Below are 17,832 nucleotides of genomic sequence, written 5' to 3'. Positions count from 1 at the left end.
TTTACCTGTATTTGAGCGTCTTCTAATACCAAAGTCCCAACTTGAGGTAATATCGACTGACTGGGCATATACATAGCCCTGAGTCTCACCATTGCTTCCCTGAATTTCTGACCCACTGTCTCCAGGCATTGAAGGAGGATGAATCTTCTCTAGGTCAACATCATGATCAATGAGAACCATCTCACACATTCCTGTGTCATCACTGGTCACATGTGACTGTCGAATATGAGCTAGAATGATAGTTGGATTGTCCAAGAAGGCCATCCTTTCTGTGGGCCAATTTCCTTAAAAGGCTATTTTCTTCTCTTCATATTGTTTCACGGGCTCACCTACCTAGAAACACGATGTACACAGCAACATTTAAGAATAAGGCAGAAAATGACTGAATCATTTTTCAAACAAATTCAATGTGGTAAAATGCTACCTTGAAAATCAACATTTGTCCCTGTAGCTAGGAGCTTAAAAGGATTAAGTCCAAGTTGAAAGGAAATCCTTATAAGCTCTAGGGGCTACTGCTCTAGTCAATGAGATCTCCATGGTATCAGAGAAGATGGCTTACTCTTTTACAAAACAAGTAACAGTAACTCCTTAGGCCATTCAAATCACATAACCACTGTTAAAACAATAAATTTTCCTTTCTTTCTCCCTTCATTCCCATGCAGTCTTCTCATTACTTTATAAGGTCATGGGGGAACAAGCTGTATCTTCCTCAAATGATGTGCTAAAGTATGAAACTGTGTTTCAGTTTACATTTCCCCCTCCTGCCATACGGTTGTGAAATGTCTAAAAGGGCACAGACAATGCTTTCCGAGTTACCAGGAATTTTACAAAAACGGACCACCAAAGTAATTTTGTTCAATAAATACATTTTCCTTCCTTCTGATTTAAGATAGTATTGTGCTTTTAAAATAAAACTTATTAATCAAACTTGTCTGCTACCAGATTAATTTCTTATTTTAGAAACCTAATTATAAGAACTGCTTCCTGAATCCTGTTAAAACTGTAACGATGTTTATTCTGAGAACAAAATGGTACCTCCTCAGTTAAATGGGAATACTCAACAAAGAAAATATTACAGAATAGTAGTTAGGAAACTAAGGGCCTATAGGCAGAACTGGGTTCAAATCCTGGCCCTATCACTTGCTAGCTATGTGATCTTGGTCAAAATAACTGTAACCTCAGTGAGCCTGTTTTCTTTCTTCATTTGTGAAATGGGGATTGCAGGGAAGAAAGGATATATAGATGATTAGGTAGGTAAAATGCTCAAAAGAACAGCTGGTACATAATTTTAAATTAGCTGTTATTAATAATAATGATGATGCTGATGGTAAAAATACCATTACCAACTTCAGTTTTCAATTCTTGTTTAAAATAATCCTAAAATATATCAACAATTTATCCTTCTCTCGTTAAGTTCACAGCAGGTAAAGTAAGTGCGTGCTTCCTTTGTAACAGAGGACTCTGCAGGTCATCTGGGTCACCTCCCTGCTCCTCTAAAACCATTATGAAGTGCAAGGAATGTGAACGGTAGACTGAATATGTTCCTAGGAACAGTCCTAGAAGATATTTATTTTTAGAAAGACCTAGAACACCAGATTTTCTTGTCATTTGTTTCTTCTAGAAATGGAACGTAGGGGGAAATCTAGTTCAAAAATCATTATAGGGCTTCCCTGGTGGCGCAGTGGTTGACAGTCCGCCTGCCGATGCAGGGGACACGGGTTCGTGCCCCGGTCCGGGAGAATCCCACATGCCGCGGAGCGGCTGGGCCCGTGAGCCATGGCCGCTGAGCCTGCGCGTCCGGAGCCTGTGCTCCGCAACGGGAGAGGCCACAACAGTGAGAGGCCCGTGTACCGCAAAAAAAAAAAAAAAAAATCATTATAGCTAACTGAAGTTTTTAAATTTTTTGTCTGGCAACATATCCTTCTATTAACCTCACCTGGTGGATCTTAAAGATACTGAGATTAAGAGTAAGTTTGACGAAGGAGCATCTCTGATCAAGTGAATTACATTAATTTTCATTTTTTCCCTTAAATATTCACTAAGTACTTATTTTACACTGAAGCTAATAGGAAATGCAAAGGTGAGTAAGGTATGCCTGAGTCAAAAAGTTTATACCCTAATATGACTTAGTATATTTCCTAATATCATGGGATTCTTCTAAGTGTCAAATTTCTGAGACATTTAGTCGCAGAAACATTAATGTCAGCCCACCACTTTAAGTGTATTAATCAGAAAAATTACAGAAATAAAGGGGAGCATTTAAGTTTCACTTGTAAAAATAAGTTCTTATATAACCACAAAGACGTATACAACCATAGATTTAGTTATGACAGTATTTGTTTTGTAACAGAACCATGGAATCACAGATCAACAGATCTACAAACATCTTTGTAGCAATCACGACAAGCATCTTCCCCATTAAAGTAAGGCAACTAGGCACCAGCACAGGGGCAGGTGTTTTCAACTTCATATTGATTAGTTCTCCCCCGCAAAAACAAGGGCTTCAGTGAGAAGCCACATATTTAATGGGTGTTCTGGCACCAAAAAGTCAAAGGACAAAGCGGCAAAACTATACTGGGGTACCTTCAACAGAATCTTTTTCAGGAAAATGAACCTGTTCCATCACCTCTTATGAAGAAAAGAGTTCTGGGCAAACACTTCTGAAGGCACATACCAACTCCCTAACTATCCTAACAGAACAGAGGCCCCCAAAACACCCTAACATGAGTAGGTATCTTCTCTATTAGTACACTATGACTTCATACAGTGAGGAATCTGTATGAATCACTCAACAAATATTTATTTAGTTCCAATTCTGACAGGGAACTCCCACAGGACTGCCCTGGGAAACATGTTTTCCACCTCCTATGATGTACTTGAGGATTCAGACTGTAAGTTCCACAAGGACAGGGGCCATAATACCATATCCTTTCTGGCAACAAAGAATCTTACACACAGCTGGAATTCAATAAATATTGCTGTCTGACTTCCAAGGACTACACAATTTTGTTTCAGAGATAAATCATATATGAGCATGTCGTGTGTAAGTGTGATTATAAAGAATTGCTTTTTTAAAAAATTAATACAGGTACAAGAGCTTCTCTACAATGTGCCCTTCAAAACTGTCACCCTTCAAAATTGTCACTATCAACTTATTCCAAAACTACTTTTCACAACCAGAAGAATGTTTTAAATCACTTGGACAGCAGCAAATTATCATTTGAAGGTAGATTTGATTTCTAAAACAAAGATATTCCGAACACAGACAAAAAAGCAAGTTATTTTCTCTGATCAGTTGTGCAAAGATCAAAGATCTTTAAAACCAAATGCTGGCAGGGGTTCAGAGAAATGGGCACTCTCCGTGCACTGTAAGAGGGAATGAAAATTGGGACTTTTTAGAGGGTAATTTGGTAGTATATATCAAAGTGTAAAACATGAATACCCTTTGGACAACCCCACTTCTAGGATCTGCTCTAAGGAAATAACTGCAAAAATATTTATCTCAGGATTGTAATACTGAAGATCTGAAAGTAACCTAAATATCCATCAACACTGCAGGACACATACATACAACGGACTACACAGTAACTAAAAATACTTGGTAAAGAATGGATAAACAAAATGTGGTACACACATACAATGGAAAGTTACTGAGCCTTAAAAAGTAAGAAAATTCTAAGACATACTACAACATGGAAGAACCCTAAGGACATTAAGCTAAATGAAATACGCTAGTCAGAAAAGGACAAATGCTTCATGACTCCACTTATATGAGGTACCTAGAGTAGTCAGATTCATAGAGACAGAAAGTAGAATAGTCTTTGCCAGGGGCTGGCGGGGAGGGGAGAATTGAGAAGTAAGTGTTTAATAGGTATGTGTCAGTTTGGGAAGATGGAAAAGTTCTGGAGATGAATCGTATTAATGGCACATCAATGTGAATGTGCTTAATGCCACTGAATTGTATACTTAAAAATGGTTAGGGGGCTTCCCTGGTGGCGCAGTGGTTGAGAGTCCGTCTGCCGATGCAGGGGACATGGGTTCATGCCCCGGTCCGGGAAGATCCCACATGCCGCGGAGCGGCTAGGCCCGTGAGCCATGGCCGCTGAGCCTGAGCGTCTGGAGCCTGTGCTCCGCAACGGGAGAGGCCACAACAGTGAGAGGCCCGCGTACCGCAAAAAAAAAAAAAAAAAAAGGTTAAAATGGTAAATTTTATGTTATACATACTTTACCACAATTTTTTAATGTCTGTGAAATGCCAGATTAAACAAATTTAAATAGGCTTTTTTCTTGCTGTTTAATTAAAGCACTTCTCAAAGTTTTTAAACTACTAATGTATTATATATTGTGAATCTCCAAGAGGGGGGAATCCAGTAACGTAATGTATTCCAAATTCCAAACTTATCTGATCCCTAAACATTTTTTCCTCTAGAAACACTAAAACACATCAATGTATAACAGAGTTTCACAGACATGGTTTAGAGATGCTGCTCTTCACTTTTACAAATGGCCTTGAATGCCTTCCCTGAACATCACCAATTCTTGACTCTCTGAGATAGTCAATGCTTTTTAATATATACCATTAAGCTATCAGATAAACAATAATTAGATTGTTAGTAGATGTCCTACGTTTCAGATTTTCCCACTTTCTAACTCCAGGTTCCTCAAAGCATAAAGATGTGTTTTACTAAAAATGGAAGCAGGGATTTCCCTGGTAGTGCAGTGGTTGAGAATCTGCCTGCCAATGCAGGGGACAGGGGTTGAGCCCTGGTCCGGGAAGATCCCACACGCCACGGAGCAACTAAGCCCCGTGAGCCACAACTACTGAGCCTGTGCTCTAGAGCTCGTGAGCCACAACTACTGAGCCCGCATGCCACAACTACTGAAGCCTGCACGCCTAGAGCCTATGCTCCACAACAAAAGAAGCCACCGCAATGAGAAACCCCCGCTCACTGCAACTAGAGAAAGCTCGCACGCAGCGCAGCAACGAAGACCCAACACAGCCAGAAAAAAAAAAGGAAGCAAAAGGGACAACCACAGAGAGTGGGAGGATAGTAAGAGATGTCCCAAAATGACATGGCCATTTTTAATGTACTGGATGGTCTCCTTTCATACTTAATTCATTCATTCATTCATTCATTCATTCAACAAATATTTATTAAGTTCCTACTGTATGCTAAGTGTGGTTCCAGGTGCAACTTGGATGCTATTACCACTTCACATAACCATTTGATTTGTGTTCATTAATGACCATGTAACCTGCCTGTGGTAACTTGGAAGCACGCCCTAACAGGGGAGTAAATTTTTAGTAGGCTAAATGGGTATCAAGTCTTAAATAAGTATATTCTTAATAATAACTTTACACACATACACTCTCCAAACTTTATTTGCAATGTATTATTAAAAAAACAAATACATAAGGTACAACACAGTAAAAAAGTTAGATGAGCAAAGTGGCAAAGGGGAAGTAACTTAATATGAATCCATAAGCCAGTGCATGCCATGTACATTTTCTACAGGTGGAATGGAGAATCCCAGAAGCAAAAAGCAATGATAATAACTAACTTTAACTTATTATAAAAGCTAGACTTGTTTTTCCTTTTTACATGGATTAATTCATATAATTCTCAAAATAACCCCATAAGATGGTAACTATTTTTACCCCCATTTTATAGATGAAAAAACTGAGGCAAAGTAAGAAACCTGCCCAAACCCAGACAGCTAAGAAGTAAATAGAACCAAGAATCAAACCCAAGAGCTTGGGATCTTAACCACTCTATAGCCTCTCAAAACAAAGAGGAACAAAAACTACAACAGCTATAATAAACATGATTTTTTAAAATCCTGTTGTTGAGTTCCAGGGCCTGAGAGAAATTTCTCCCATGGGTCCTTGTGAAAGATGTAAGACAGTAAACGTGTTATGCAGTAGACTAGACCCTTAGCCTTCCCTCCACTAATGCAACAGTGATTTGTACAACAGCAAGAAATAAGCAGCACACCTAATAATTGTTCAAAGCTAAAAATCATAGAATTTTACACATGAAATGAACTCCAGAGATCATCTACTTGTTGACCTGAAACCACAGAGAAGGGTTTACTTTAAATCCCCAGTTAGGTCTAAGTATCTTTCTGAAAATCCCTAGAAATTCATGCAACTTCAGCTACAAAGTCCATACCTACAATATTCTGTCTCTTTAAATAACCCCACCAGAAGCAAATGTGCCCTCCTTATACTTCTTCACTCCCTAAGGACCTGAGATAGCAACGTGACTTCAAATGCTCAAGTCCAGCCAGTGGTTGTTCCTGGACTTTCAGAACACTACACACTCACTTCCCTCTGCCAGACAGACTTCAAGCTGCCCTCACCTGCAATCTGTGAAAACCTGTCTGAATAAGCAACAGCCTGGGGCTTCTCAAAGGTCTGCAAACTCCCAATCAAAAATTACGGCTGCCCCATCAATGTGTCATATAAATGCTGGCATGTTAATTGTGTATTTATAAGACTGTTAACGGTTAGTTAATTTACCTCCCACACTATTACTGTACTTGAAATGATTTAAAGTCTGCTGAGGGAGTTAACAACATGTAACAGCAGATGCAAGATTTTTTTTTTTACCTTTCCACACTGTACCCCGACTTCATGCTATTAGCATTAGGCACGTTGAAGCTGATTCCTACACAAGATTCCTTAAGAATGTTATAGAAGCACTCACATTTATTTTGCACAACAAGAAATGATCACAAGTTAGAAAAACAAAGCCTTTTTATTATGTACATTTATAAAAACCATCAGACCCTGTTTTTTACTAAGATTTCAAAGTTCTTTGATCTAATTAAAGTTCAGAATTCATAACCCCTGGAGTTAGAAAATAACTGAAATGACCATTAAAATAAAATGCACTTTATTGATTTTAAATCTCTTTTTCTAACTCTCTCCAATTTAACTCTAAATTAAATCTTCACTTATTTTTTAGAAGAGTAAAATTGAGCCATTTTCTCCCCTCAGGGAATTAAAATCTTCTCCATGTGAATATGCCTAACTTAATTAAACAGTAAGCAGTGAGACCTTATATCTAGAGAGTTTAATTTTTCCCTTCACATTTTTATTTCTATACTTTGACTAAAAGTACTTACTAGACCAAATTACAACAACAGAAAACAAATGCTTATCTTCTTTCGAATAATATGGGATTCATTCACTAAACATCATTGAGAACTAGGCACTGGGACTCCTACAAAAAAGGTACATGAACACTGGCCTGCATCCTCCAGAGGCTTACAGGCTTCAGCAGATGAGCTATGTTGTGTACACACATAACAGTAATATAAGGCAATATACTACCCGTCAAATAAGACACTAAGACAATATATTTTCCGAGAGACAAGAAAGTTACAGAAGGCTTTAGGAAGGAAGAAGGTGGCATTTAAGGATGGGCAGGCTTTCATTAGGCAAAAACACAAGGACAGTAACAGATGACAATTACTGAGCTTCTTACTATCAGCTGTACTTTTCCTGTAACAACATATTTCATTCTTACTACCACCCCAGAAAGTAGGTGTTACTATTACCCCCATTTTATAGATTATTTTTAAAAATTAAGGCTTGAAGGCATTAAGTAACTTGCCCAAGGTCACTTGGTAGATTTTTGAGTCTTTGCAGCTCCTCCCATCACTGGGCTCACTTGTAATTTGCTGTGACCAACAGAATGTAGTTGAAGGAATGTGGGACTTCTGAATCTCGGTCTCAAGAGACTTTGCAGCTTCTGCTACAGCCTTCTTTGGACCATATTTGAATCATGGGAAGAAGCTCGGGATAAAAGACCAAATGCAGAGAGGCTCAGCCGTCGATCATTCCAGCTACTGTGATGCCACCCCCCACCGTGAGTGACTGAGGCCATCTGGGACCAGCCAGACCCTCACCAATCTACCAGGAGACCAGGTCTCCTCTCCTATCAAATATCTCCTGTGGACAGACGGAAAGGGACCCTGGCCCTTGATTTTTCTTTCCTTGTACCACTAACCCCCACCTGAAATGTCTCTGAATCTTACCATCTGCCAAGATCCAGTTAAAGGGAGACTGGTACAGTACAGTGCCTCTCAAACTTGTCCACGGACACACCTGAAGGGCAGAGGAGAGTAACCATAAATCAAGGTAAGAGAGAACCTAGGGGGAGCCACATAAAGCAACATGCTGTAAGAAATTTATTTTTAGAATTCATTCATATTTTACATTCTATCCTATAACATACTGAACCTGTATTTGTTTTAATAGAAAAAAATATTTTACCTTTGAATATAGTCACTAAAACTGATAGTCCAGGAAGATGTGCCTTGCTTACTTTGTGGCTTCCAGGACCGACTGGCATATACTGAGATTCTCATAACCCCATTTTGAACAGCAAGGTCTACTGGAAAAACACAGACTTTGGTGTCAGAAATACCTGACTTTCTGAAGGTAAAATGGTCCTTTATCAACGGATAACTCAAGATCTAAATATTGCTCAAAATGTTTCCTACAACAAGTATGGAGAACAACCATAATTAATAATAACACCAAACTATATATAAAGTTCTAAGCACAACTTAGACTGAAATCAATATTATAAAGCAGTTATTACAAAACCATCAGTATTTCCAGTGTTTTGAAATACTTGTTTATTATTTGAAATTGTTGTTATTAGCAATAGCTGTGAAACCTCAGACAACCTAACTACCCACCACCTCCACAACTCCAAAGCTGCCATCATTTCTGGCTGTTACAAGAAATCTGCCAGTTTGGTGCAATGTAGCCCTAAATTATTTTTCCAATGGGTGTTGTCTCTCTGAGATAACAGATTTGATTGACACTTGTTATGATAAACAAATAATTTTAGGTTTTACTTTAAGATTCCAGGTAAAAATGTTTATAGTTTTACCTAAAGAAATGAATAATGCCAAAGAAACTAGACTGCTTCTCCATGTGAAATTACCAGTGTAAGAGCTGAAACCATAAGTAACACTCAACCGCTACCATTCATTGATTTCATTCGACAAATATTTATAAAGCACTTACTATGTGCCAGGCACCAGAGACACAATGCTGAGCAAAAAAATTTGAAAAGACCTGGCTACTGCCTTCATGGAGCTAAAAGTACATATGGTAGTCAACATTTTAAGATGGCTCCAGAAATTCTTCTCTTGATATCCATGCCTCTGTGTTATTCCCTCGAGTGTGGGTGGAACCTGACTTGCTTCTAAGCAACTTCATCCTAAGCAACCCGGGAGAGAGATTTTAAGCCAGAGATTTTCCTGCCGGTATTGAAAAAGCAAACAGCCATGTTATGGAACTATAAGGCAAGAATCTTAAGAGCAGCCTCTAGGAAATGAGAGTGGTCGCAGCCAACAGGTAACAAGGAAATGGGGACCTTAGGCTGGAGTCCACTGACACCTTAATTTCATCCCTTTGAGACCCTTAGCAGAAAACCCAGCTGAGGGAATTCACTGGCGGTCCAGAGGTTAGGACTCCACGCTCCCACTGCTGGGGGCCTGGCTTCAATCCCTTATCAGGGAACTAAAATCCCACAAGCTGCGTGGCACAGCCAAAGAAAAAAGAAAGAAAGAAAAAAAAAAAAGGGAAAGGAAAAAAAAAGAAAACCTAGCTGAAGCCAAGACTCCTGACCCACTGAGAAATAATAAATTAGGGTTGTTTTAAGCCACTAAGTTTGCGGTAATTTGTTAGGCAACAACAGAAATGAAAATAGTGCAGGAAAACAGCCTAAGCCCCTTCACCTTCACGTACAACATTTAGGGCTCTTTACAACCCAGTTTCATTCACCTGCCCCTTCTCCCCAGAAGGCAACTCCCAGGAGTATTCTGAACACAATCCAGCCTTTGGTAAAGAGACTTCCTTTGTGTGAGATGTACCCTTATCCTCCAATACAAACCTTCTTCTTCTAAGTCCAACTCAAATATTTCTTCCTCTGTGAACCCTTCTCCAATTCCTAGGTTCCAAACTGTTTTGGGTTTTTTTTAATATAAATTTAATTATTTATTTATTTTTGGGGGGGCTGTGTTGGGTCTTTGTTGCTGTGTTGGGTCTTTGTTGCTGTGCGCGGGCTTTCTCTAGTTGCGGCGAGTCGGGGCTACTCTTCATTGCGGTGCGCGGGCTTCTCACTGCGGTGGCTTCTCTTGTAGTGGAGCATGGGCTCTAGGCGCACGGGCTTCAGTAGTTGTGGCGCGGGGGGCTTAGTTGCTCCGTGGCATGTGGGATCTTCCCGGACCAGGGCTTGAACCCGTGTCCCCTGCCTTGGCAGGTGGATTCTTAACCACTGCGCCACCAGGGAAGCCCCGCAAACTTTTTTTTTTTTTTTTTTTTTTTTTTGCGGTACGCGGGCCTCTCACTGTTGTGGCCTCTCCCGTTGCGGAGCACAGGCTCCGGACGCGCAGGCTCAGCGGCCATGGCTCACAGGCCCAGCCGCTCCACGGCATGTGGGATCTTGCTGGACCGGGGCACAAACCCGTGTCCCCTGCATCGGCAGGCGGACTCTCAACCACTGCGCCACCAGGGAAGTCCCTGCAAACTGTTGTAAAAGCACTTTATTTCTACCTTTAATACAGTTAGTTGTATGAATATCATGTTTAAGGAATTGCCAATTTCAAATTTTTTAATTCTAAATTCAGAAATGTGGTTACTCTGCTAAGGTATATATATATCTATATATAGAGATACATATATATATCTCCCTCAATCATTTGCAAAGTTGTTAAAGACAGAAATCCCTGGACCCTCACGAACAGTGATACAGTGGTTCTAATGCAGTGGTTCTCAATTGGAAGGCAATTTTGCTCCCCTGAGCAAAGGTCTGAGGACATTTCTGGTTGTCACACTGGGGGTGGGTGCTATTAGCATCTAGTGGGTAGATGCCAAGGATGCTGCTAAACATCATACAATGCACAGGACAGCACCCACAACAAAGACTTATACCCCCCAAAATGTCAATATCAATAATGTGGAGGCTGAGAAACCTTGAAGTGATGTGTTGTTTGAAGCCACTAAATCTGTGGTAATTTCCAACCCCCGAATGGTTTCATTAATACCAAGATTAATACATACATATACAACTTTGCTACTAAAATCTATGCTCAAATCTTCGAAGGTGCTAAACAAAGTTCAACTCCTAGCATCTGTTTTCTGAAATTTTATCCTACCCTATGGAGAACCACAGCTCAAATTGCTACAATAAAGACAAGTTACATTCCTCCAAACTTATAACTTGATCTGAAGACTGTCACCTGGCCTCCTCCTACTCATTCTTCTAAATCCAGCTCAATGGTCAATTCTCTCGGGAAACCTCCCTGATGAATCCCACAGACCAGGTTAGCTGCTCCCATGTGGTCCCACTGTACTGCACTTCATCACTACTTCTACCAAATAATTAATCCAGCACATTGCCTGTTAGTAATACGTGCTAAGTGTTTGTTGAATTTATTCATTCAACAAATATTTATTGAATGCCTCCTGTGTGCCAGGCACTATTCTAGATGCAGAGAGTACAGCAGAAAACAAAGCAGACAGAAAGTCCTGCCCTCATGGAGTTCACATTCTAATGAAGGAGACAAACAAAACAGAGAATTAAATTATACAATAAGTTAGAAATGCTATGGAGAAAAGTAGCACAGAAAAGAGATCTAGGGCATGCTAGGTAGGTGGAGCCACAGCTGCAATTGTAAATAAAGTAGTCAAGGGATGCTTCACTGAGAAGGTGACATTCGAGAGTTAACCCCTGAAGATGAAAGAACAAGCCATGTGGATTTCTGAGGGAAGCATGTTGCCAAGCAGGGGGAGTATGCCTGGCACTAAGTATCAAGGAGCCCAGCAAGGAAGCAAGTAGTAGAGGATGAGGTCTGAAGAGTGGGGAAAAGTGAGTAGAGCCTTACAGGCAATTCTAAGGACTTTGCTTTAATTACAAGTAGAAAGGAGAATTACCGGAAGACTGTGAGCAGCAATATGATCTAACTCACATTTTAAAAGTATCTCTCTGGGGACTTCCCCGGTGGCGCAGTGGTTAAGGCTCCGAGCTCCCAATGCAGGGGGCCTGGGTTCAATCCCTGGTCAGGGAACTAGATCCCACATGCATGCCACAACTAAGAGTTTGCATGCCGCAAGTAAGGAGCCCTCGAGCCACAACTAAAGGAGCCCGCAAGCAGCAACTAAGGGGCCCACCTGCTGCAACTAAGACCCAGTGCAACCAAATAAATAAATAAATATTTTTTAAAATAATAAAAAATAAAAGTATCTCTCTGGCTGCTTTGTTAAGGAATGAATAAATGAATGAATGAACAAACAAAGAAACTAATCACACTTTAAAAAAAATAATAATGACTGTCTGTATGTTGGTTTTCTCTTCTAAACTCTCAGCTCCTTAAGCACACTGTCTTAATCATCACTGTACTGCCAGTTTCTAGTAGAAAGTGGCTGGCATCCAGCAAGGGCTCAGTGTGGAATAAACAGACAAAACAAATCTCTCCTGTTCCCAAAGGGTGGAGCCATGATTTTCAAAAAAAAAAAAAAGGGCAAAAAAAAGGGCCCTTATCCATGGTGCTGGTTCAGTAGATAGCTCTCCTGCTACAGTCTAAGATGTATTTTCCTTTTATTGTCTCCTCAATATTTGAAGTTTGCTTAACCAAATAGAAGAATTCAATAGTTATGTTTCCACTTACCTGGCTCTCAGGTTAACCATATCATCAATTGAGGGAAGCAACATAGTTTATTGCAAGCACCACTCAGGAAACCCGACTTCCAATTCCCTAATTACCAGGGACCTACTTACATGGCCTTGGACAAGTTACCTCTTTAAAACTCTTTAAACCTGTTTTACACATCAGTCCATTTTTTGCATCTGTTAAATGGGGAGGATGAACTATAAGAAGGGACTTTTCAGCTCTCAAATTCTACTCCAATCACATGAGAGGTGGAGGAGGTGGAGGAGGTGGAGGAGGTGGAGGAGGAGGATGTAATCGGATGTTCACCCAGGGTTCAAAAGGTTTGTGTGTTTTTGCTTCGTACTGTTTTCCCTCGAAGGCCAGAAGAATTCCACTGCATATTTTACTTATATCACGGTGCCGTGGTTCAGACTCTAAGAACAGAGGTATGAGGAATTCCTTTTTTGACAAAGATTTTAATAGCATCAAGATTTTGGCAGCAAACCCTCTAAAAGGTAAACCACACTGACTGATTTGAGTGAGCACTATCATACCTTTTTCTAAAAAAATGCTATTATGTATGGAAACTGCTTCCTAGAACTACGTTCTAGGAAGCGTTAAAGTTAGTAAACACATCTGGAATTCCAGGTTACTGCCTGTAGCCTGCCTAGGGACTAGCTGTGGGATGACTTCAGGTGAGTTAGGTGCCTCTGCCTCTGTTCCCTCGGCAGTGAAATATCCATAATCTATGTGCTACTTATCCACCTCATAGGGATACTTACAAAAAGTAAAAAAGCACTATTCAAATCCAAGATGCAATATTCTTGACTCTTCCTGCTCTAGCTACATTTGTTTGGAGGGAAAATAAGCTGTCAACTATCAAACTTATTTATTCAACTCCTAATGAAGGAAGGACAGCATAAAATAATCTAAACTAGCAGATAATCCCCAAACTATTTTTCTGTGACTGTGAGAGGTGCTTTGTACTTTCATTTGAATGGCACTTTCATACCTCAATAAATGGTAACCGTTATTATTATTGACAAAACTGCACTAACTTTGACAAGTATTTTTTATATCTTCTAGATTACCTTTTTAAAAAAAACTATTACCAGATGGATCAAACATGAGGATAGAGCAGCAGGACTGGCTTCATTCTGCCTATAATGGTATACAGTTAGGGTGGGAGTGTTTCACAAAATACACTTTAAGTAGAATAATTAATTCTCTGATTCCAGAAGGCTGCTTACTTATTTACACTTACATCACTTACAAAACTGTTAGAGGTGGACTCTATTACTATTTATGTTTTACAAATCAGTAAACTGAGGCAGAGACTTGCCCAAGGCCCCATAACTAGTGAGAGGTAGAACCAAGATAAAACCTAGGCAGCCTGGCTCCACAACCCCTGCTCGGAACAGCTATTATATGCTGCCTTGAACTTCCAGGTTAAGTCCATTTCATCACACTTTGTTTTTTTTTTAAATATTTATTTGTTTATTTGGTTGTGCCGGGTCTTAATTGTGGCATGCATGTGGGATCCAGTTCCCTGACCAGGGATTGAACCCAGGCCCCCTGCATTGGGAGCGCAGTCTTATCCACTGCGCCACCAGGGAAGTCCCCATTTCATCACACTTTGAATCCTCTTCTCTCACTAGTCTAGATATAGGTCAGACTTACCTGTTCATTCAAGAAATTCAACAAGTGTGAATACCTACTACATGCTGGGAATTAGGAGTATAAAGTAACAAGTCACAGTCCCTATCCCCAAAAGGCTTACAGTCAAGCAAGAAGAAAAGTACATAAATGGTCACAATAAAGGATGAGAGCAATGCTGGAGGATTCTATATAACAAAGTGCTATGGAAACACAAAGGAAAGCTATCTAAAGGAAACTGGATACTCAGACAAGGCTTCACAGAGGTGACTAAGATCAAGGTAATGGAAGTGATCACTTCCAACTTAGTCACCTTAAGACAGGGGCAAGAGGGAGCAGGCAACTAAATAGTCTATAATACTGGCTCCTTGTTCAAAAATGTTTAAAATAAAATGTGCTCCCCATCTGTCCTATGAACTGCAGATTAACATCAGGCCATGCACAGGTTATTGCAGTAGCAGGGGGAAGATAACTAACCTTTGGAGTGGGGGAAGTGGAGGGAATCAGGAAGGTTGGGAAAAGGGACACAGGAGAAACTAAGAGCATCAGACTGCCTAGGTTCAAATCTGGACTCAGCCACTCACTCACCATGGGACCTAGGGAAAGTAACAATTTCTGTGCCTCCGCTTCCTCATCTATAAATGGGAACAATTTTGGTGCCTATCTCATAGGATTATTGTGAGTACTGAAAGAAATCATATATGTTATGTGTGTATAAAAGCACCAGGCCCATGGTAAGCACTATACAAATGTTTACTATTTTTGTTATTGCTATTATTCCCTAGTCTAAAATGAATCTTCAAAGACGATTCATTCATCCAGCTTTTTTCAAAGAGAAAAGGCACTAAAATAACATACACCAGAACATGTAGTTAGCAACTAGAACTACCAGAAGTTCAAAGCTGCTTTTTAGGTTAGCATTTCAGAGAGACTGCTCTGGCAGTTGCACAGAAAATTAATCTGATGGACAAGACACAAGATTAGTTATGAAGCTGTGACTACAGCTCAGGGAAGAGATGATGAAATCCAAAGTAAGGCAGTGAAAGATAGGCCTATGAACTTAAGAAATAGTTTAAAAAAATATTTAGGAGATAAAATTGGTAGAACTTGGTGACTGGGTGGATGTGGAGGGTTAAGGAGAAGGCGAAAGTGTACGGCTTGCATGACAGTACCAACAAATGAAACTGTGAACTGAAAAGTAGGAACAGCTTAACAGGGAGAGGGGAAATGAGGAACTATGTTTCAGACACAGTGAGCTTGAGATGTCTATGGATTACCCAAAAAGAGATCCATCATGATGCAAACCTAACAGCCCAGGAGAAAGGTCTGAGCAAATCTGGGACAACAACATATAAGTGACACGTGAAGGACAGGGAAACCTGAAGCCTAGGAGAAAGATCTGAGAAAATTTGGAAGACATTAACATATAAATGACAGATGAAGCCATGGATGTGAATGAGCTTACCCAGGGAAAATATGCAAGGAAATGAGCAGTAACCTAGTGACAAAACCCAAGAACAGTAAAACAGTCCTCCCTCAGTATATGCAGGTTCGGCATCCGCAGATTCAACCAACTGCAGATCGAATTTGGTTGGTTGGGTGAATGCACATGAAGAACCCAGGATATGGAAGGCCGACTGTACTATGCCATTTTACATGAGGGACTTGAGCATCTGTGGATTTTGGTATCCTCAGGGTCCTGGAACCAATACCTGCAAATACAGGAGGATGACTGTAGTTAAAGGATGAGCCAAGGAAAAGAAACCCCCGAAAATCTCCGAAAATCAACTCAACCTTTGCCTAGATTCTAAAGTTAGGATCTGTGCTGTGGAAATTCACAAATATCTGAGCAGTTACAGTCGTCCCTCAGTAAACCTGGTGGATTGTTTCCAGGACCACCGCAGATACTAAAATCTGTGGATGCTCAAGTCCCATAGTTGGCCCTCCCTCCTCCGCATCCATGGTTCCACATCCACAGATCCAGCCAATCACAGATCCTGTCGTACTGTATTTGTTGAAAAAAAAATCTGCATGTAAGTGGACTGGTGCAGTTCAAACCCATGTTGTTCAAGGGTCAACTGTACTTTCTTCACTGGCTTTTCCCTCTCCCTGCATGTCCTAGTAAGAAGTTCCAACTACTGGATTGTGGAGTCCTTAAGAAGAAAGGACTAGAAGCCTTATTTGGCTTCCTGTCACTAACATCCAGTATAAGGCCTGGTACACATATGCTTGTAGAGTGAATGTAGTTGAAGAGATAAAATTGGAAAATTTCCCATTCATCAAGACAAAAGGGCTCATGGAATGCCTAGGGTTGCTTCCAGCCCAGACCAGAGCAATAGAAAGCCTGAAGAAAGTGGAAGCAGAAAGGCGGCAGACCTTATACACTGCTGGAGGGAATGTAAAATGGTGCAGCCACCTGTGAAAATAATTTGTCAGTTCCTCAAACTGTTAAACAGAGTTACCTTATTACCCAGTAATCCACTCCAAGGTAATACACCCAATAGAACTGAAAACATATGCTCACACAAAAACTTGTACAAGAATGTCCGCAGCAGTATTATTCATAATAGCCAAAGAGTGGAAACAAGCCAAACCTCCATCAACTGATGAACAGATAGGCAAAATGTGGTACTTCCATACAATGGGATATTATTCAGCAATAAAAAGAAATAAAGTACTGGACTTCCCTGGTGGCACAGTGGTTAAGAATCTGCCTGTCAACGCAGGGGACGTGGGTTCGAGCCCTGGTCTGGGAAGATCCCACATGCCGCGGAGCAACTAAGCCCGTGCGCCACAACTACTGAGCCTGTGCTCTAGAGCCCGCGATCCACAACTACTGAGCCCTCGTGCCACAACTACTGAAGCCCACACGCCTAGAGCCCGTGCTCTGCAGCAAGAGAAGCCACCGCAATGAGAAGCCTGCGCACCACAACGAAGAGTAGCCCCCACTCACAGCAACTAGAGAAAGCCCGCGTGCAGCAGCAAAGACCCAACGCAGCCAAAAATAAATATATAAATAAATTTATTTTTTAAAAAAAAGAAATGAAGTACTGATATATGCTACAATATAGAGGAACCTTGACAACATTATGCTGAGAAGCCAGACACAAAAAGCCACATATTGTGTGATTCCATTTATATAAAAGGTTCAGAACAGGCAAATCCATAGATACAGGAAGTAGATTAATGATTGCCAGTGGTAGCGGAGGAAGAAATGAGGAGTGAGGGCTAATGGGTATGAGGTTTCTTTGGGGGTGATAAACCATTAAAGTGTACACTTTCAAAAGGGTAAATGTTATGATACATGAATTATATCTCAATTTTAAAAGGGGGTGGGGTAGAAACACAGAGAGGCTAGAATCCATGCTGCACCCTAGAATTTCTTCTAGTTCAGGTGATTCCAACACAAGGATACCAACAAATCACTTAATTGAACAGTACTGGTGACAGTAACCATAAAATTTTTTTAAACAATCTGTAATACAAGTTGATTACATC

At 40.4% G+C, this 17,832-nt stretch overlaps 1 protein-coding gene across 7 annotated transcripts in view; it reads right to left on the bottom strand.

Moving 5' to 3' along the window:
- MAPKAP1 (MAPK associated protein 1) overlaps positions 1-17,832 on the bottom strand; it is a 244,850-nt gene that overhangs the window by 197,535 nt on the left and 29,483 nt on the right. For 4 of the 7 annotated variants that reach the window (XM_081237381.1, XM_081237384.1, XM_081237383.1 and 1 more), the window contains exons 1-2: positions 8,047-8,122; positions 6-333 (exon numbers count right to left, since the gene is read on the bottom strand). The exons of 1 other annotated variant lie outside the window; for it this stretch is intronic. In XM_081237381.1, coding sequence (XP_081093507.1) covers positions 6-264 — 259 coding nt within the window. In that variant the 5' untranslated portion in view covers positions 265-333; positions 8,047-8,122. Of the gene's footprint in view, positions 1-5; positions 334-8,046; positions 8,123-17,832 lie in introns of those variants that run through there. 2 more of the 7 variants (XM_081237382.1, XM_081237386.1) reach the window with 2 other exon arrangements.

The sequence above is a fragment of the Mesoplodon bidens genome, assembly GCF_964165515.1.
Source record: "Mesoplodon bidens genome assembly, chromosome: 6".
Lineage (NCBI taxonomy): Eukaryota > Metazoa > Chordata > Mammalia > Artiodactyla > Ziphiidae > Mesoplodon > Mesoplodon bidens.
Note: the sequence above shows the minus strand (reverse complement) of the source record. Positions and strands in the feature narration are given on the sequence as shown.